This window comes from Oenanthe melanoleuca, chromosome 7 (genome assembly GCF_029582105.1).
Source record: "Oenanthe melanoleuca isolate GR-GAL-2019-014 chromosome 7, OMel1.0, whole genome shotgun sequence".
Taxonomy (NCBI): Eukaryota; Metazoa; Chordata; class Aves; order Passeriformes; family Muscicapidae; genus Oenanthe; species Oenanthe melanoleuca.
In genome coordinates this window covers 12,778,062-12,800,116 of record NC_079341.1, presented here as the reverse complement: position 1 = coordinate 12,800,116, position 22,055 = coordinate 12,778,062, and the positions used below count along the sequence as shown (strand labels likewise).

Below are 22,055 nucleotides of genomic sequence, written 5' to 3'. Positions count from 1 at the left end.
ATTCTGTTTTATGTGGCTACTGAGTGTTTGATCTCGGGCCTTCCTGTTATTTTAGCACCGTCTCTAGTTAACACAGTAATCCCTGCTGTAATCTATCCTTACATTAGTCACTCCTATCAAAGGCCTGATCTGCTGTGATTTAATGTAAGAAATTATTCTGTTAGCCTAAATGCAAAAATCTGTTTTTCTTCTCCCCCCTTTTGTTTTTCCCCCTCCATCCCACTGTGCATTGTATAGGCTTTTTATTTATTCTGCCAGATTGACAAGATTATAAATGAGAGCTGCATGTTGAAGCCTCTAATTTTTCATAAGTAAATGAATTAATTTATCATAGCTGTTGTGTTTTATTGCTGTCTCGATGCCAGACTGGCCAGCTTCTTTATTCCCCCTTTTACCTTCTAAATACTGAATCCATGTCATTGTGTTTGACAGCTTTCTGGTTCCCCTGTCAGATGCAATTTGGTGCTAATCACATTTTCTTTGCTTAGTGTCAGTGGTACAGGCCATGCATAATATTCCTGTATGTCCACTTATTTACTTGAAACACAGCTGAAATGTCTTGGGCATTAATCTGATGAAGCTACTACATTAGAATGCAAAAATGGTGCTTGAGTAGTAAGATAATGTGGTGTGGCAGATGTGCAGTAGATAACATTGAGGCTAAAGTAGTGATCCTTATCAAGCTGTGATGTGTTTTATTTGTTAGTTTTGCATACCTTTTCCTAAAAAAGGATTATCATCAGTTCTGGTTCATTAAAATGGTGCCACTTATGATTTAATTCCTTCTTTGTGATAAAACTATGAGAAACTGCTTCTATTCTTCCCTCCATTCCCCATTTTCTAAATACAGGGTGTTTTGGTTTGTGGGTTTTGGTTGGTGTTGTTTTTTTTTTTTTGTTTTTTGTTTTTTTTTTGTTCAAGTCGTGGGACACAGTTCCTTTTAATGGGAGTGTTCAAGTCTTTCAGTTACTTATTTGGAATGTTTCAACTTCCTGCTAAAACTGTTCATCCATCTCTGAAGTTTTCAAAGCTCCTATTAACTGAACCCTGAATACTTCATTTCAGTAAGAGCCAGTAGTCTGTTATTGAAAACCAGAGGATGCTATAGGTTTTCCTCTCTAACTCCTACAAAGGCAGGATTGCAATGCTTTTGTCTAAATCAGATTGAAATTATACTTCCTAGTATGTGTTTTTTTTTTTTTTTTTTTTTTTTTTTTTTTTTTTTTTTTTTTTTTTTTTTTTCCCAGTTACCTGGTAATGGTTTTTTTGTATGTTTTGAAATACTTCTTTTCCAACAAAGAAAAGTGCATATTTCTGGAAGACCTTGAAACCATAGGTCCCTATGGTGCATATCAGGAATTTGGGTTTGGTAGTATTTGCCTACTGAATTATGCATTTTCTTTGGTTTCTGCGTGTTTTTGTCTACTCTGAAATCCTGCTATGTACTCCTCTGCTACTGTATAGAAACAGTGATGATGGTTGTGAAAGACCCAACTGCTTCAGAGACTGTTCAAATATATTCTCCCCTTGAAAGAGTGTATTTAAATATGAAATTTGGGAAAGGATGTAGTGTTGATTTGTCATAAAATGGATAAATTTTAAATGTGTAGTTTATGAAAAAATTCAGACTAATGTGTGCCTGTCAGCCACATAGACATGGATTTTGTTTTTCTAGCAGCACTGTCTACAGATGAGCCTTGCAGCTTGGAGTCTATTTTAGATTACATATGGATGCTAGAAGTAAGAGCTTCTGTGGAGTGAATCAGCAGTTCTAAAATTCCCATCTTTTGGTATGGGGATTCTGTTCCCACACAAAGAAATCTGAAGCTGGAAAACAAGCTTTATGGAGATCACATGAATTCTGCTTAACAATATTTGCATGTCACTGCAGACAGATTTTGTACTTCCAATAAAGCATCTTGGCAAGTAATTAAAGTGCTAGTCATTACCTGGTGGGGATTTCTAAGTAAGTTATTGCACACAACAGGCAGTTTTGTCTGTTCTGTGAGAACTCCGGATTCTTGAAAACTGCAGCTTCACCTGAAACCCCGAATGAAGAATTCTGATTTCAAATACCTTTCTATTTTTGTGAAATCTGCTTATGTTTGCTTGAAGCAACATGGCTCATGATGTTGAAATTCTTTCCTTGTAAAAATAACAGGTTGAAATTCCTTTCTGCTTTTTACAATCGGAGTGCTCACACTGACCTGCCAGGCTGTTGTGGTGTGGTGGTTAACACAGGAAGTGGGACCTTCAGTTCTGAGATGTTTCATTGGTTTTGTGGCCAGTCACGGATAAGGAATTTGATGTAGCACATCAGTTGTTCTGTATGGAAAGGTAATATCAAGACTTCATGAAGTACTTGAGCTATTAACAGAAAATGTTAGTAAGGACAAAAGATAATTTCACTTGCAAGAAGTAGGCTGAACTCCAGGTTTGTCATGTATATCACTGGATAAATCAGTTTCTTTGTGCATGTATCGTTTTTGGTAGAGTAGGAAGGATAATTCTACTGTACTTCACAAGTCTTCATGAAAAATGTATGTACCACACACATGTATGTATACACACACTGCCCTTCTTGTATTTGGTTATTTTCCTGGTCTTCCATTGTGAATGCATAGGTAGTGTGCTGTTGGTAACAAATAAGCTTAGTGAAACCAGTGCAGTTTTCTGGACATGTGGCGTTTAGGTGCTTCAATTGAAATTAAGGAATTAGAATGTAACTGTTGCAGGTTTTTTGTTTGTGCAAATGGAAAATGTTTAATAACATTAACACGTCATCCACTGAGAATGAGGTAGTTCTTCATATTGTCTTACACTATTGGTAAGACATTAATTCAACCTTTTTGTTTTTTTGTTTTTTTTTGTTTTTTTTTTGTTTTTTTTTTGTTTTTTTTTTTTTTTTAAATAATGGAATACAATACAACATAATTCCTGTTTATTAGCAGAGCTGCTGGCTTTTTCTATGTGTTCCTTTATAGAACACTTCAACGGTATTTGTATATGCTTTAAATTTCCTAAAATATTAGTTTGTGGTCAAAGGCACCTGAGTCTATATAATGATAGTGGAGCTACCCCTGAGGATGGGATTTGTGGTACCTTAAAATACTTTTACCCCATTTAGGTAAAATTATACGCATTTCATTGTACTGCATTTTATATTAGAGTGTGGGTGTGAATTTTTTTATTTATTTCACTTATTTTGTTGTTGATTTGGAAAATGCTGAAAGAGTTCCAAAGTAAGATTGAAGTGAGTATATTCAACCCTTAGCCTCTGTGCTGAGACTCCCTGTGGTGATGATTAATTGGTAATGTGAACATCTGTGAGGGAATAGTGGAAGTGCTAGACTTTTCAGAGGGGCTGTGACTGCTTGGTAGGTTTCATGTTCATATGATGTGGAAGGAAGTACCCACAACATAGATGAGTAACTCGCTGTTAGTGACTTGGATGATTTAACTTGTGTTTTTTAATAATGCCTGAGAAAAGATTATTTGAGTGACTTAATGAATGGTGAAGTTCTGATCTGGTTAGATGTGCTGTACATCATAGTGCATTTCTGCTGGTGATTTGGGGAGATTTGTAGACCAATCAAGTTGGGCACGCATGTTGAAGATGAGGAAGAGTAATGGTAGAGTCCTGCAGGTGTGAGTGGGAATATGACTAAAATAGAAATGTGCTATCAATTTGCATTATTTCTGTTTACATAGTACTGATCTGAGAATCTTGGATTCATGGATTTCCAAAGAGAGAATGCAAGTTGTGATGAAGATGTATCACCCAGGATCCCCTTTCATTTGCTGATGTTTGTCTGGCTATGAAGTGGCTGGGGACAAGTGCTGTTTGGATGCCTGTAGCTGGGGTGTAGCTGTTTGCTGGGATCTTTCCTGTATGGAGTGTCAGGCTGCTCTATTAGTGGGAACAGCCAGCACCACATGCCATCATATGCAGCAGAGAGAGGCATGTAAAGGGAAGGGTACACCAGGTCTGGTGGTTGACAGTGTTCCAAGTGCCTGCTTGTGCTGGGCTGTTCCATCTGCTGGCAGGCTCCTGGCTGGCACCTGCCACCTTGGTGCAGTTGAAATCGAAACATGCTGCTTTTATGAAGAAAAAAAAAAAAAAAAAAAAAAAAAAAAAAAGCTTTTTTTCTTCTTCCCCCTCAAACGTGCCGTATTGTGGCTTTAAAGGACCTTAAAGGAAACCATCTAGAGACTTCTATAAATAGGTGGTTATTTTTCAAAGCCTGCTACAAATACCAGTATGCAGGAAACTCTGTCAAGGTTGTTTTTTCAGGAACATGTCTTCCATACCTGGTGTGAAATGAAAGTTGAAGCAGTGCTTGTTGGGTACTGTTGGATATGGAAACTTTCAGAAAGGGTTAGGTACATAATCACATCAGCAGTTGTTGCCTCTTTTGTTCGCTTTTAATGCAGCTGCTAATGGATTCAGGTTTTTTTGTTGGTTTTTTTCTTTTAACAAAACATCAGTTAATGTGAGAATTAATATCTGATAATGGGGAGCAAGAAATCTTTGAATGTTAATGGTATTATGTGTGCTCTCTCTACCCTTTTATATTTGCATTCTAATAGGATTGGAATTTTTAATGGCATAAAAAATCTGTAAAGAGATTGAGTGTGGGTAAAGCCTCAGTGATGCACTTTTGGATGAGAAATTTGGATTGCTAGTATATTTCACTGTCAGTGTAACAACTGTGTTGATTGCAGAATAGAAAAAATGCTTTAGTAGTTAGTGGGTTATGTCCTGAGATCCTATTTCCTAACCATATAGTGAACTGCCTGAAGTCTTAAGTTATTGAAAAGTAAACAAAAATATGTTTTAAGTAATTGGATTTCAATTAAATATGTTTCTGTATTTATTTAAAAGAATCATTGATTTTCAGTGATTGATCACCAAATGTTGATGTGCAATCAAATATCTTTACATTAAATTTAACACTTTTAAAAAAGAGGAAAATGCATTATATGCATATTTATGCAATGATACTTAGCATACATTTATTCAGAGTCTTAATTTTTACATTTAGCTTAGGAAATGCTGAGTGACAGTTCTTATTTAGTAGACTATTAATTCCTTCTTCATGGCTTGTGTCAAGCTAGTTTTAGTAATTGAAGTTCAATTAAAGCTGTGGAGAGCTGAAATGAATTTCAGTTAAGAAAAAATGGGAAATATTCTGGATGTGTATTGGGAAGAGATTTGAATTTAAGGCTGATATATTGAATAGAAGCAGTTTGCAGGTGATGCATGATAGGCTACGCAGCTGATAGGGTAGATGAGACCAGGAGGAATTTCTCAGGGTCTTTGAGTGGAGCTCAGCTCTTGCATTCAGTTGTTTTTCAGAGGCTGTAAAAAAGTGAGACTAGTAAGGTTCCCTGCTTTACAGTGATCAGGTGGTTTGTTTTTTCCATTTTGAATGTGCTTCTTCTTGGGGTGAATTGCCTAGATAAACTGAAATTAGAATATACTCTTTGTCAAGAATTGTCATCTACTGCTTGTAATTTTATCTCTTCAGAAAGCTCTAGTTCCATGAGGCTAGCTCTGTGCTTTCCCCTCTTGTGAGTTTCCTTCAAATGCTGCACAGGAACATGCCTCTTGTTAGCACTTCTTTGGAGGGTAGGAATTGACTGTGGAATCCTCCTATTTATTTATCTAATTAGTATTACCTTAGATGATGCAGCAGCCTACCTCTCTCATGCTGCCAAGTTGTGGTTGAAGTGTAGATCAGAAATTATTAGTATACAGTTAGAATTCTGGTGGAATGGAGTGACGTGTCCAAAGACGGATGTCTCAGTTGAGTCAAGAGAAGCTGTAGAGTTTCCTGATAGTCTGAAAGCACAGAGTGCAAGAGGAGGCATAAAGAAGCATGTAAGTAAAATTACTGTGATGACTTTGGATGGAGCTGCCCTCCTTGCGTCCTCTGTGTACCAAAGCCCTGAAGGGCAAGTCCAAAGGAGTCATTAGTAGGCTACTGATGGAGGGAAGGATCCAGCAGACTTGGAAGCACAATTCTGCAAGTTTCATTTTGATTCCGAGCTGTGTGCTATTCCTGTGTAACCTAAACAGCATGTATAGGAAAATGCAAAGAACAAAAAAAAAAAAAAAAATCTTACCACAAATATGGTCAGAACTTCTGTTTAGAGTATGTATCCCTTGTCACATTTTTTATAATGTCTTTGTGTTTCACTTGCGCTAGCTAAACTTATTTAAAATTAATTCCAAGTTAAAATGTAGGAAAAAATGTCTTTTATCTGCACACAGTGTTCAGTTCTGGTTTGATATATCCCATGTAGTAGATATTTGGCAGAATTTACTTTGTAATGTAGTGTCTTTGAAGGGTAGACGATTTTTTTTTTTTTTTTTTTTTTTTTCCCCCCCTCAGCTTTTCTGAAATCCTTGCATCTCCATGCAAGGGATGTGTGGGGGATGTACCATTCTGGAGTGGTGTGGAGTGAGAACAGCCAAACTGAGCCTGACCTTTGGGCACCAGGCTGCACCATCAGCCTGTGTGGTGCCCTGATTTAACTTCTAGATTAAAGTACAACCTGGGAGAGAAAGGAGTGGCATTTTTTTTTGTCTTAAACATCTCTCTCCAATTTGTGTCAAAGTGAATAGTGGTTACCCTGGGGTTTGCCAGCTGTGCCTCTCATTCATCACTAATGGAGTGTATCATGCTTTGGTTTGGGCTTTTTTAAATCTGTTTGTAGGTATGGTTTTGGATTGGTTTATTTTTGAAAGGCACATGTATCTTTAAATCAGAAGTAAAGGTACTTTCAGGGACCTATATGAAGACCAGTGTGAAGTTCTACAGTGTGCTGGGTGAATTACTAATAAAAAGCTATTTAACTTATGTTGGATAGAAACCCCTGAGACTTGATTTCAGCTGTGAAAAAACACTTTTAGTCTCTTGGACAGAAAATAATTTGACTGGGGGATAAGGATTCAAGGCAGAGTTAATATATTTGTTAACCTGTCTGAAATTTTTCTGTGTGGATTTTTTTCCCCCTTGGGTTTTCTAAAGCCTCAGAAGCCTCAAAGAGCAGTGTGCCATTATGAAACCCAGGCTTACCTGGGGGGGGACTGAATGCTCAGTGTGACATAGTCACAGAAGAACAGAAAGCCATTGGCATGCAAGAACTGAGTCAGAGGAGCAGGAATGTCATCCTCATAATATGGAATTGGTTTATTTTCTCACACTGGAAGAAAAAGGTTAAAAAAAATCTTCCATAAAAGTTGACAAAGAACTGAATCAATATTGTTAGCTTTATCTATCAACTTAAATATTCATGTATTTCAGCCCCTTTGAATATAATGCTGGGTAACAAAATGATGTGCAGTAAGGAAGGCAAATGTGTTTCTTCTGTGAATCCTTTCAAGTAGTAGCAGTAAACTGAAGAAACTTGAACTTTTTCTTACAAGGTCTGGTGAGACCTCAGCATGCATAGACCACAAAATAGCCATGATCACTTTTCTGGAGGTGCCTAAAATACTGAGTTGGTTGTTTGCCTTTAGTTTTGATGACTCTTTGTGATGTTTAGGATTTTGGAATGTAGATGTAGGAGCAACTGAAAAAATTTAGGAGAATTTTCTGTTAGTTGAAAATATTTTAGACCTTTCCCATTGTGTTGTTTATTAAGTAGTTTAGCTTGTTTTTCAAAGTGGAGCCTGGTATATCATTCACTTTGAGGGTTTTTATATAAAAGTGCATTGCTTTATGAATATAATTTAATCATTTGTAATGAGGAGTGGAAAATGGATGAACAAGCTTCTCTCTGAAAAATCATGTTTGAAATTTCTGAGTAATGATCTCAATGGTCTGCAGTCATTTATTCCCAAGACATATCACTGTTTTGCAGAATATTCAAACTACTGTAATCAAAATTAAACTATGCCCTAAGCATGAAGATTATTTTTCCCAAAAAAAGAAAGCTTTGGATCACATTAAACCAGTAATTTGGAGAGATGGGACTCTGTTAATTGAATTCTACATCTTGGCTAAATGTATTCTTCAATGGTTTTTATTATCTAATAAAAATTTTTAGTTTAATTAGGGTAGGTGAGAAACAATGCTCAGTATATAGCAGTATACTCAATACAACAAAAAAGTTCTCTTTTCTTTCAAGGTTTTTCTTGCAGGGAATAGTCTCCTTCAGAAATGTTAAGATAATTTTAATCATTGCTCAGAGGTTAGACTTGCAGTCCACACTTTTATAGCTAAATGTTACACAAAATTTTGCATCAAGAAAATGTTCAGCAGTGTACTTAATATGGTATTGAAATTGAGCCTTAGAAATGTTTGTGTCAAAATCCATCTAATGAGCAATTATAATATCACTTACAGAAAATATGCTTCGGTTCTACCTTTTGGATCCTATCCTGTTGTGGAAGGACATTACTACTATTGTAATTTTTGAGTATTTTTTTCTCATGCGTTCTTTTTTAACAGGATGTGTTCATATATGAATAACAAGAATCACTTCAGGGGTACTAGAAGGGTCTTTTTGTTATGTCTTGTCTACTTGCAAACACATTAATGTCCAAGGTGTGCATAACACATGTGTACATACATAGCTGCTACTAACTTGGTAAATACCATTTTTCTCAGTTGAATTCTGAATTTTAATGCTCAGAAAACCTTAAAAAGATGTTTAATTTTACTGTGGATTTTGGACACGATGTCAACATTTAATTTGTTTACTAAGAAATTAAGAAACTTATCTATGCAATTATACTGTGGGCAGCTAATGTTAGGGTAAAAAATGACTGAAATTTATAATATGTAGATCATTCTTTTAAGGGGTATAATGAGCAAGGCAGCAGTAGGATGTCTGTTATGAACTGATTGCTGAAATGAGTAATTCTTATTGAAGGGTTTTTTGTTATTGCCAGGGATATGACTGAAATGTTAGAACATAGAAATGTTACTTTTAGTTTCATTGTTTTCACAGTAATGGTGCATTAAAGTGTCAAGTCAAAATAATTTTTTTCTAGCCCTTCTGTTCTGATAATTCATTTGGGAATATGTATTTGTTTTTGGAACCATTGCGCTGCTTCTCAAGTTCCTAAATATTTCACAATTTTTCCTGTACCTGTTCTTTTGAGACTGCATAACTTTATAGGTTTCTTCTTCAGTTGCTGTAGTCTTCATAACTGGTTTGTCTTTAAGAAAGAAAAAGAAAACACAATTCTTCTGAGAGTGACAATGATTGACTTTGTAGTCTTCTATTAATGAGTAAGGTGAAACAATTGATGTGAACTAGCCAGTTGCTGAATACATTCTGAGGAATTTGGTGATACTATTGCCTTTCTTTTAAATATCTCTTCCGTCTCCTCATGTTCTTCTGTCTCAAATTTTATGCATAAGAGCATCATGATTATTTAGGAGCTTTCTTTAGAGACAGGATTGCTAGAGGTCAAGGTCAGCTGACTTCTACTACTGAAGCATATGGGGTCATATGCCTCTGCAAATGAGGTCACTATGTGAAAGGCAAAAAGTAATAATTTTCTAGTTTTTTCAAAGGGCTATGCATACTTTATTATAATGCACTAGAAACTGCCCATGAATACTTGTATTGACAGAATTAATAACAAACTAGGAGAGACTGATAACATTAGTTTATCATTAGGGACAGACCTTTCCTCATCAAGGTGACAACTAGTTTTGTAAGCTTACTTTTGCCTTTCTAGAGCCTGACATATAAACTGTCAGAGACAGGGCAAATAATGCAGTCTCACTGAGCAAGGCATCAGTAGGAATAGGACTCTTGGCAGTTGTAAATACTGAAATGTTTTTCTGCATAGACAGAAACACAGTGTGAGAACTGCATGACGTGTGGCAACATCCCAAGATTTATCAAGCCTGTCTGTACTAATGGAAGTTGTTGTGTATGCTATGCTGTACAGATGGTTTTACACTTTCTGATGGGTTTTACAATTCAAGCATTTTTTGTGCTGTTTTTTTTTTTCTGCTTCCAAAGTTCCATTGCCCCATCCTGTAATGTCCTCTAAAAAGATCAAAGATCTTTAAACCAAACAAACAATTAATTCATATGCTGTCATTGAGTAATTGGGGCTAAAGCAAAAACATATTTTTGCATATGAATGCATATTGTCAATTCAATGAGAGAGAAAATAAGAGATAGTGACTTGATAGAATTTGTTCTAGGTTTGTCTCAGGTTTGCATCTAAGAAAGCTAAATACACACTCAGGACAGTAGCCAAGGGAAGCAATTCCATCTGTTTGGCACTTGTGAGGCCACAGCTGGACTGTTATATTTAATTTTGGTCTCCTTTCATGCAAGAAAAACACTGACATATTTGAAGCCAGCTCAGCACAAGATCACCAGCAAGATGAGGGATTGAACATGAGACTTGGGGAGAAAGTGTAAGTGAACTTCATAGGATGAGAGAGAGTGTAGAGGAGACTGCATCCTACCTTGTTGGCAGTCCACAACGAGAAGAGGTAATGGACATTAAATGGTCATGAGGAAAATTCTTCTAAGATATGAGACCTTTTTTGTATTCAAGGGTGGTCAAGCACTGAAACAGATCCCCAGAGACTTGTGGAATATTCATCCTTGGTGATGCACGAAAATTGATTTGGCTTTGAGCAACCAAAATCAACTTTGAGCCAAGTGCCAGTCTGGCACTACTTTGAGTGAAAGTGTGAACCAGTGACTTCCAGAGATCCCTTTCAACCCAAATTGTTCTGTGGGCCCTCATTAAACTGGAATCTGGAAAATACAAGAAGGTTGAAGTGCTCAATATGAATTGTTTTTTAACATCATGAATCCTTGCCTAGAGTATGGAGCGCAGTGCAAATTCCTAAAATATTAAGTTATGCACTCTGGTCTTAGTTGAAGTGGTAAATGATACCTCTTCACACAGTTTACTTTGGTTTAAATTTCTGAAGATTTTTGCATGCCTGTGTAATCCAAAGGTGATTTGAAGCCAGCTCAGGACTTGGAAAGCATCTGGAAAGGTGTGAGAAGAGGTAGATGCTGGGGAAGTCTGCTGCATGCCAGGCAAGGTGCCTGCTAAAAGCAGGACTGGGCTTGCCTGTGCTGCAGTAGGAACTGGGAGTGGCTTGAGCTCTGCTCATTTAGCTTTTCACCCCCTGCCTCAATTGTCTGTGTGTGGCTTGGAGTACCCAGAGGTACTGTGGATTTTCTCTCAACAAAAATCTGTCGGGTGGGGTTTTGTGTTGTTGTGTAACTAAGGAGTTTCTACGGTAAAACTCATGTTATGAAGTTGGTATAATTCATATTATGAGCGAACATTCATTGCTGCTTACTCACAATATAGTAACTAACATGTCACTTTCATTTCTAAGTATAGACTTAATTCGTGGCACAGTAAAATTTTCCATTTCAGTGACTGATTCCAATAAGTGCATTTGATAAGCATGGTTCTAGAAAATAACATAGTCTTTGGTATTAATTATCTATGTTTTTATGATTCCATTTTAAATGGACTCTCCAAAATTAGCTCGTCTTCTGGAAAGTCCGTATAGGTGAAAGTACTCAGTTTCAAGTTAAGCAGAAAGGAAATAATCAGTCTTCTATTTCACAGTCCTTCAATTTGTTTTTTCACTTGGATAGAGAAAGAATAAAAGCAAAGGGCATTTGTTATCTAGCAAAACTTAGAAGCTATTTCACATGAAAACATAATGAGTGTGACAGGCTACAAATAACATTGAACATGAATCCTTTACTGAAGAAAGGAGAAATGTCCTTTGGTATATTTACTTCAATCAACCCTAATAAGGCTTGTTTTATGTGTTTTAAGCATCCGCCATCATAATTATGAATCCTTGACATTTTAGCACTAGCATTTATATCTGCCAGGGAAACTACCCGAAGTCAACCCTCAAGGAATGTCTGTATTGTACTATGGATCTCCATAACAGCTCTCAAGTAGTTACTAAGTGGCTTAAAAAATTACATCTCAGTCATGCTTGAAGGGCTCATCAAACTTTGCCACAAATATCAGCGTTAAGTACCCAATCAGCTGCATTGTTTGAAGTACAGTCACGTGTGCCCACGGAGGAATAGGTTGGACAGGAAGAAGAATTATATAAGGACTTATCAATCAGGTAATGTTTTTTTTCATGACCTTTCAAAAACCCCTTTCCCTTCTTCCTGAAATAGCTGGGTCTTGAGCTGGGCCTGGCAGCCACTAGGCATGCTGCTTCTTTTCCTATTTAATATTTTTGTGTTCTTGGAATCTTTTCAGAGCAGAGGCTACCAGTGCTTGTATATGTGTTGTAGGATTCTGTTTTTGGCTGCTTTTGGACAGTACCAAAATATCTGAATAACAAGGATAGGAAGAGCCTCAGGTGGTCTTTGGGAAGACACTTTGGTGTGTGTCATTTTGGCATGTAGGTAAACAAGATGAGCTAATCACCATAGCTTTCATGTAATATATCTGTAATTTGTTTTCATATGTAGGTGTGAAGGAAGGCTTGCCATATGGTGTGTATATTGGTATTTTTCCTTGACAGCCTTTATTTTAAGTTTAAGGAATTCCAATGCATACTATTATGCAAGAATGCCATTTCAAACACTCACCAGTATATACAAGAAGAATAGCTTGAAAAAATATTGAAGAAAGGTTGTAGAGCTCCAGGAAAGTTTTAAATTGAAAAATTAAATAATGCTTTCATACATTTTGAGGTAGCCTAATTACCTTAGTTCTGTGTTGCACTATTACCAGTCTTTCATCTTTTAACCATTTGAACAAGATTCTTTTGTAAGTAATAGATAAAATCTGATTTTACATTAATTGGTTGGTGAAGTTCTGAAGCAACTTTCACACTGTCTTTGTGAATACTTTTTTTTTCTTTCTTTGGTTCAACATATGGTACACTTTACTCTCATTTCTTCTTGCCTTGATGTAAGTGTCTTCTTGTCCCCTTGAGAGCATAAGTTAAAAGTATAACTCATTAAAGTTCTGAGATGGAAAATAATTTGTAAATGATATTTTGCATATTGCTGTGTTCTGGTATGAGTGTGTCACATAGAGACCCTGTGTATCTTTGTATCTCTTTGTTATGTATATGTAGGCATAAATGCAAGGTTAGTCCTACAGATCCCAAATGAGGGACCAGAGAACAAGGTATTGTGGTCCTATGGTGAACATCAGTTTCTGCTGTAGCTTAAGCCATCACTTCTCTTTATGCTGTGAAGCTCAATGAAATAGTCACTGAGCTTTTCATTCACTCCTCTTGACAGCTCTTTGCTAAAATTCAGGTGCTTTCTGTGAAAAGTCTTTTGCTATGAACCCAAAAAAGGGAGAATATTTTAGCCATATAATTTTATGAGCAATTGAGAACCACTCTCTCAGGAGGCACTGGCCATCAAAAATAAAGATATTGTTAAAAAAAGTCTTTTTTTTCCTAAATGGAAATCATGGACAGCCAGAGTACCTGAATAGGAAACAAACATGTCTGGAATAAATGCACAATTTTACTGCATTTGATTGTCTTTGGGAAAAGAAGCTAGATAAAGTGAATGTGGAAAAAAAATTCAGAGGAAAAATTTCCATCCAACTTGAATGAAAAATTTAATAGAAGTTGAGCATTTAATTGCTTTTTGTGTTTTTGAGTATGTAATTTCAGCTCTTGAAAATTGTATCTTTTCAATCATGTACCAATGCTAGCCTGTGACTGAAAACTTCTCTTAGTGATTTTATCCTGACAGTAATTGAAAGCCGATTAATTTAATTGCAAACAAGCTTGTATTTAGCCATTTCTTCCTTAGTACTTCATGTAAATGCCTGGTGTTTGGGGTCAGAAGGGAAGGTAGTGGTGTCTATTTTCCAATCCAGAAAAGCTAGTAAAATATACAGGTTTTAACGTTATTAACAATAATCTAGTTGTCAAAAATGTAGTTTGAAGAGAAATAATTATGAAACCTTTTATTTAAAATAGTGTATAGGGCAGTGTAAAGTCAGCTGTTTCTGATTTAACAAACAAGTGCCTTAAATCTGCTGCTATTTGTTCAAAGGTGAGAATATTTTTCTTTAGAATTCTGAAACTCCATGAAGTTTTGTTTAGTGAAGCTTAATTAGCGAGGACCGAAACAAAACTGTTGCAGAATGAATTTGGAAGGACTTTTTTGCTGCCTCTTGTGTGTGTGGTGTCTCTGGCAGAGCCCAGCGAGGTTTGGCTGCAGTGTGTGCCCTTCACTGGATCTTCGTCCAAGGAGTGTGTTTGGGAAAGGAGTCACATAATTTGTACAAAATCTCGTGCTTTTCTGCAAATTTTGCAATTGAAATATCAGTAAAGTATTGGAAGAACTGTGCCACTGGGCATCATACAAAGTGAAAATTTGGCTGCATCACAATGCCTTGTATTAAGGTACCGCCAAAAATGCTAATAAAAAGGAAATGTTCGTTAATGCTGCCTTGTGTTGAGACTATGTCAGTATAGGCAGAGAGAGTTTAATAATCAAAAATGATGGATAAGTACTAAATTTTGATAATTTATTGATTTTCTGTGTAACTGGTAGGATGTTAATAGGTATTGCAATAACAATAATAATGTTATTATTTCACCTATACAGAAATAAATATGTATCTTTTACAATAAGTATTCATATTCTTTAAATAATCTATATAGAAGAGATGCCTGACAACAGCAAGTGTACAAAATTGTACAAATTGCTCAATTTACAAATGTCTACAGTAATATTTTGATGTGTTGAGAAAACCCCAATCAGCTGACCTACTGAATTCACAATATTTGTAGATATTGAACTGGTAAAGAATAAACTAGTCTTGCAAGCAGTGGTGTTGTTTTATTGATATGTTTGTGGGGATTCTTAATGCATCCTGAAATTCTTTCCAATCAGAAGATTTTGGCAGTCTGTTCCAATCAGAGAATTTTCCATACTGGAAATGAGAAGCCATTTATGAGAATTATTTTTGACTAGTTAATTTACATAACCTTAATTGTATTGATTCCCTTTGAAAGACTGAAGCAGATATTTGTAAAGCTTTGATTGAGTAGCAGTATATTTATCTTAGAATTGCTGCTGGTAAGACAACTACAACTGTGCTACAACTGTGGTCCTGAGGAGTTCTCTCCCAAATAAACATTTTAGAAAACAAATGGCTGTTTATTTCACTGGGAAGGAAAAGCATCACATCTTTGCTACCTCTACAGGCAGTACTGTTGCATCTCCTTTCCACACTCTGTAAAAATGGTAGGTTAGATCATGTTACTTAATTACTGGTGTGTTCCATACTGTAAAGAAATAGTTTTCCTTTTTTTTTATTTATTTTTTTTTAATCTGTCAAAATAATGCCTGGGTGTAGACTGAGGAACTGTGGGTTTCTCCCAGAAGTCACTCGCAGAATGTCAGCAGTAAGAATATCACATCATTTTCAGGCAGGTGTTGGGCCTGTGTGGTCTGGCTCAGGTAGAATCTCCTTGCAGCTGTTTGCCAGGCTGTGCTGCAGGTGTTCTTGCAGCCTGTGTGCTCAGGCTCGGAGTGTGGGAATGAAGTGCGGCTGTGGGTACAGCTGGGAAGGAGCGTAGCGCTGTCACCTCTTGTCGTGCCTCTGCTGCAGGAGGTGGGAGGAGAGGAGCCAGCGTGTCTCTGTGTGCTGAACCCTCCTGTGAAGGGTTAAGGACCCTTGGTGACATGAGGATATTGTCATTGCAATCGAAGCTTTATTTTAGCCTGGGCCCTGTGCAGGTGGGGTGGGCACCACTGATGCCCTTGGCCTCACGCAGGACTCCCTCATGGGCAGCACCCGCCCCACCCATGTCCCTGCACTGAGGGGCCCTTCAAAGGAGCTGGGAGGATGTGGTCAGTCACCCTGTACCCGTGGTGAGGAGCAGGAGCAGCCTTGCTGGGAATGCAGGGAACTGGCTGTGCTGTGGCCATGATGCTCTCGGGGCTGGCAGCCAGATGAGGGGCTGCTATACCTCACAGTATCGAGAGTCTGAGGCTTGGCTTGCCTCTTAAAACATCTTATAGTAGCAATTCTGCACAAGGTTCATTTGAACTTTAGGGGGCTGAGGAAAGGTGTGGTGCTTAGAAGCCACAGTATGTGATAGTACATGGCTGCTACCCTGGTCTCTGCCTGTGACCAGTAGAAAACCCTTGCAGAAAGCACACAGAAGTAGAGTAGTTATAGCATCAATTTGTCCTGCTTTGCCCTTCTGGTTTATGCTGCTACATGTTTTGGAGGTTTCTCGGACTCAGGTAGTGCCTGTACCTATCTATTTAACTGTTCTTCCTGGTGTTTTCCATGCCTTTGTCTATTTTTTTAAACCAATTCCTACTTTTCACCTCCGCAACATCCTGGCGCAGTAAGTGTAGAATATTCCCAAGTAATATAGCGTTTAATATGATTTCTCTGGTGTGAAACCAAGAGGAAACTCAGCTTGGTCTGGTTGAGGAATTCAGTTGTTCCCATCAAATCACAATTGAGCTGCATTTATTCCATTCTACATTGTGGATGCTTTGTATCCTGCTATTACCTAAAGTGCTTTCAGTGCCACAGTCCTACACAATCTCCAATTTCCTCTTCATTAGTAACAGCCTCTGTCACAGAAATTAAATTTCCACAGTGAAAGTGAGACTGGGAAAGCAAGCCTTTTGGTGTACAATGCTGGTGGAACTTACTGAATCAGGATGAGCTGCCATAATAGTAGGAACACGAATAGTCGTTTTAGAAACAAATGAAAGATACAGTAAGATGGGGGTTTTGATTTGTTTTGTCTTGGTACTGGAGAAAATTGCTGTTATCTGTTAGTATCTGGATTTCAGTCAGTCTTTTTGGGACAAATTTTGGGATACAACGAATACAGTGAAAACACTTGGCTACTTTACATATTATGCAGAAGTAAACCACAGAGAGAGTTGTCCTTGTTACTGGAGTGAATATTTTCTATATGCTTTGGACAAGTAAAAAGCAAATTGTGTGTTATAAAAACTTAGTTGTATGGCCATGGAAAGGAAACAGGCTCCACATGGAAAAAGAGAGCAAGTTTTCTACCTAATTATTTAAAGGGTTTTGTGTGTCTCTGAAATGTGCCTTGGTAAATATGAGCTGACACATTTCTACCAATCAAATTATAAATGAGTGGAAGACCTGAAAATGTCAGTTTCTTCCTTTTAGGAGCGCTTCAGAATTTTTCTTTCCTTTTCCTTAATACATTCGTTTCTTCCCTTGGGCAAATGAGTTTGTTTAAACGTTTGTTTCAGTATACTGTTTTTCATAGGATATAATTGTTGACACTTCTTGGAAGTGTCAGAAGAGATTTGATGTACTCATATTTTTGTAAGAGAGAGAGTGTATGAATACCTTAAAATAACACAGAGAGAGATAAAAAGTAGTAAATCGATCCTTTAGACTTGTTTCTGTGTATGCCTTGACATCACCTAACCAGTTATGTGTTATGGTATTTTTCATGATTAGCTAGGAAAACAATAGGATAATCTGAAGGAGTTTAGAAAAAGTAAAATCAATGAGCACCTTAGGCAAAGTGTTTGCCAATTAAATGGCACAAGAGCTATATGTCATGTCAGGTGCTGGGGTGGGGAAAACACTTGAGCTGCTGCTCCTACCTCCTCTGCTTTTGGAGAGGACTCTGGAGTGACAAGTATCCCAGAGCTGAGAACATCATGTCTTCTCTTTCGTTTTAATCATATTTTGGTTTGTTTTCCCAGAGCTGTAACATGCTTTACTGTTTTCCTGGAACTTTAATAAAATTTACACCCAGCCACATGTGTATGAGTCACTTCATGATAAGGCTGCATAACCACTGTCTGATCACTTTATATTAATAGAGACCAAAAAGGTGATCTTTGTGAAAGGCTAGGTTAACAGAGGCAAAAAATAATTATTCTGGTGTTTTTTGTCATTTTCATGGCCTCATTGGTATGACCTTGAGCAGCAGACCTCAGAGCCTTCCTGTGTGCCTGGAGTGGTGTAAGAGCCAGTGACTGAGTGACAGTTTTCAGAAACGTGTACCTGGTCCAGACTTGCAGGGCAGGATGAGAGGAAGGGGCAGATATGTGGTGGGTAGAGAAGTGCTGTGTGTGTGTGTGCTGAGCTGGACCAAGAAACTTTCATCCTCACAGAGGCACGGGTTGGACAGCATGAGAGAGACCTCATGCTCTGTCATTGTGCTGGATGGATCTTGTCCTTGGAATGTAGTTATGATGTTCTTAAAAATAAAACTTGCATCTGCTCACTCAGTGGTTGTGTTACCTTTGTGCAGCATGTCAGTCAGTAGTACTAATTTTTTTAGATTTAATAACACCCTCTACCCCCAAGAATTAAATGCTGTGTTTTTAAACATGCTCATTTCTGTTTGGAAATAATGTAAAATGTTCACTAATGGTAGCATGCAAACTCTGACAAATGCATGTCAGCACAGGGCAGTGCTGAAGCATATACTTAAGTCATATTGAAGTCAACGTATCTAAACACAAATGTCCATGCTTTCTAGAATCTGTGTGTTTGTTATTAGCTGTTCTGGAATAAGATCATTATTTTTGTACTTTAACAGAAGTATAAATTTGTTTTATTTTTTTCCAAAGAGTGAAGTTTGGAAATACATTAAATATACAAACTGTATTATCTTTTGTTTTGATAGCTGATTGCTGTTTATGATGAACAAGACCCTCCCCGGAAGACTGATGGCACCAATGGGAATTTGACGGACAGAAATAGCCCAGACTCCTTTGAGACGGAGGTAGCAACTCAGCTGGCTGCCTTTCAGCCCATTGGTGAGATTGAGGTGACTCCTTCTGCCCTAAAACTGGGTACGTGTAATGGTTTTTCCTTTCATTTTTCTTTTTCTGTGCGTGTGTAATTCAATTTTATATATTTAAAGATTTTTTTTTTTCTTGCAGTTCAGTGAGGGGCCTTGAGGGGAGACCTTATGGGGGGAGTGTCTGAGGTCACTTGGTCTGTTCAGCCTGGAGAAGGGGAGGCTGAGGGGGACGTCATTGTGGTCTAAAGCTTTCTTGTGAGGGGAATGGGGAGCCAGGCACTGATCTCTCTGGTGATCAGTGACAGGACCCAAGGGAGCAGCATGAAGCTGAGTTAGGGAAGATTTAGGTTGGATATTAGAAAAAGGTTCTTCACCCAGAGGGTGATGGGGAACTTGAACAGGTTCCCCAGCACCAAGCCTGACAGAGTTCAGGAAGCATTTGGACAGCTTGCATAGTGTGACTCTTGGGGCTGTCCTGTGCTGGGCCAGGAGCTGCTGACAATCCGTCATGGTATTTGAGAGCACACAAGGTGAAACCTTTGCTTAGTATTTTTCAAATACCACAGTCATTGAAAAAAACCCCACTGCTTGTTTTATTTTTTTTTTGAGGAACCTGTGTTCATTCAGTGTAAAACTGCTGTGTGCAAATACTTTTACCAGTTAGCTGAGCTAGTGCCCTGTTCTGGGTGTGGGAGGTGGGAAGAGGGATGTGCTGGTTGCAAACAGTTCAGTTCTTTGCATTTGAAGAAGTTGCACAACTGGGTCCTTTTGCCTTTCTGACTTTCAAGTGAGCAGGCTGTGATTAGGAAAGGCTGCTACTTAATTCCTTCTTACATCAGAGGGTAGTGCATGAACTGCTGCAACTCTGGTGCCTTGTGCTGGTTAAGTGTGCCTGGATGGCCAGGAGTTCAGACTGATTTTCAATTATAAACAGCTGGAGTCTTGTATGTTGCACACAAAGCAGTTTGAAAAACTTCCTTGGATTGAGAGTAGGCTGAGCTGTCATCTAAGTACTTGATAAGAAGCTTTCAAAACCAGATTGAAGGTGAGTGCTGTGACTGCCTGTAAAGCAAATGAATAATGCTCAGGGGAGCCTGCTCTGCATCCCGTGGCTGCCCATTGCCCAGCTTAGTGTTCCTGAGTGCTGCTGGCAGTCTCCAAATGCTGGGCAGTAAAATCTGAGTGTAGGGTAGCAGTACTATCTCTCGTGGTGTTGCTCTCGTGGACTAGTCTGATTGCAAATTGAGAAATGGAATGTTCACTTATCTATTTTAATTACATTTTTAAAGGAAAAGGCTAATTAATAAAAGCAGTGAACTAAAATAAAATTTCAACTAAAGCTATGTAACTTAATCTCTAACAGAAGTCTCTGCTCATTTTTGTGCCTGTTGTAGAAAATTCTATTATTCAAGGTCCATGAGAATTTTTAGAGTAAATTTTGTGTGAATGGATTGTATCTTTTTTTTTTTTTTTTCCATATTCTAAAATAAAAAAATCTTTTTCTGCATTTAATGCCACACAGGAATTTCTCATAACTAAAAATCTTGAGACAAGACTTATTATTGACATAACTTGTATGTATTTTTCTGTGTTTTTTGGTAAGAATGAGATATGGATTAGCTTGTAGCTCAAGGTTCGGTTGTTGAAAGTTTTGCCACTTCATTTATGCGTATTTTAAAATTGTGCTGTTACCACATTTTAGCATGTTTCAAAAAGTTGAGATTGTTCTCCAAATACCTTTGAGCACTATGTAAAAAAAAAAAGTGTTCTGTCTTGCATACAGTTGTTACATAAGTTGAGGGTTGGAGAGAATTTTGTGTGAACAGAATTTTGTGTAAAGCAGTTAAGTGCTCAAGCTCTTGAGCTTATCAGTAAGCTAAGACATAGTTAATTTCTTAGTATTTATGAAATCCTACTGTAGAGCATAAAGGAGATGAAATATAATGTGGAAAGAGCAATCAGGATTCAATTTTGTTTTCAGTGCAGTGCTAACATTTGTTTGAAGTTAAAACAGTGCTTGCTTCTTAAAAGAAGAGATCATAAATGTAGTAGGCTTGTATCATCACTTCTGTTTCAGATTGGTTTATTTTACAGGATAAGTGAAAGATTCTCTACCTGTTAGTCCTGTAACTTAGTTTGTACTCTGAAATGGAATTGTTTTCTCTTCTGGATTTTACATCAGAGTTTACAATTCTTTGGACTTAATTTTTGTCTTTGTCTTTTGTATACAAGTTCCCGGTCCTTAAATTATGTTGCTATTTCCATTAGAGGCAAATTGAAAAGTAAATGAAGAAATAGAAGGACAATTTGGTTGCATCAATATCATTGATGCATGAACCACAGTAGTCTGGCTTCCTGTCTAATTATTGAATTGACTCCCACTTGCTAGCAGAAAAAAATAATATTAATTTATAAAGCTGTTCTTATTGTGGGAGCAGGGATGTGATTGAATATAAATGTAGGAAAAAGTGTTACTTTCCATGGTACAGCTGTGCTTCAAGAGCTGTGATGTACTTACCTTTCCAAGTATTTTGTCCAGAGTGCTTTTAGGAGGGAAATGTAGGGAATTCATTGTTTTATGAATTGTCAGATTGTGGAACAATTGTGCCTGTTAGTTTCTGTTGGGTGTTTTATATTTTACTAAATCAGACCCATGTTTTATGTAGAAACAATGTCTGGCTAATGATCTGCCTGTGAAATACTTAGTACTTAGTGCTTAATAAGCACGTGAAACTGAACACTGCTCTTGTTAGACGTGAGAGAATTGCCACTGGCCTTAGAACAGACACGAGATACTGCCTTAAAACATTTCTGTCTTTTATAAATTGTGTATGTGACCTAGTTAGGTTAACTATATATTATACCAAGTCTTAAAATCTTTCCTGATTAGATAGAGATGGTAATAATTTTAATGTTACTTTTTGGTATTTTTATTGTACAGTTACTTCTTTGAGGGTGTTTTTCTGTTTGTTTTTTCTGGAATTCTGATCAGCCTGACTGTCTGAAACCATAGATTTTGCATGGTGTAGTTAGTTACCTTTTATTTATACCTTTAGCATCTATAATTCTGAAAGTGAGCCAGAATAAAAACAATCTTATCTTTGACTCAAAAGCTAAAATAACCTTATATTTTACATTGCATTCATATACTGGCAAAATTTTAGAGCAAAAAAGAAAGCTTAATTTACTTGATATCAAATTACTTTCTTAGTATATACCTCCTTAAAACAGTTCAGGAAATTATTCAGCTATTTGTTTTCTTTTCCCTGAAATAAACACTGCTCTACTTTTAAAGCTAGCTCT

The 22,055-nt window shown here is 37.2% G+C and overlaps 1 protein-coding gene across 4 annotated transcripts in view; it reads left to right on the top strand.

Annotated features, from left to right (window-relative positions):
• The window catches only part of PARD3B (par-3 family cell polarity regulator beta), a 383,975-nt gene that overhangs the window by 96,627 nt on the left and 265,293 nt on the right, over positions 1 to 22,055 (top strand). For all 4 annotated transcript variants that reach the window (XM_056496182.1, XM_056496185.1, XM_056496183.1 and 1 more), the window contains one exon: positions 18,633 to 18,801. In XM_056496182.1, the coding sequence (XP_056352157.1) occupies positions 18,633 to 18,801 (169 nt within the window). The remainder of the gene's footprint in view (positions 1 to 18,632; positions 18,802 to 22,055) is intronic.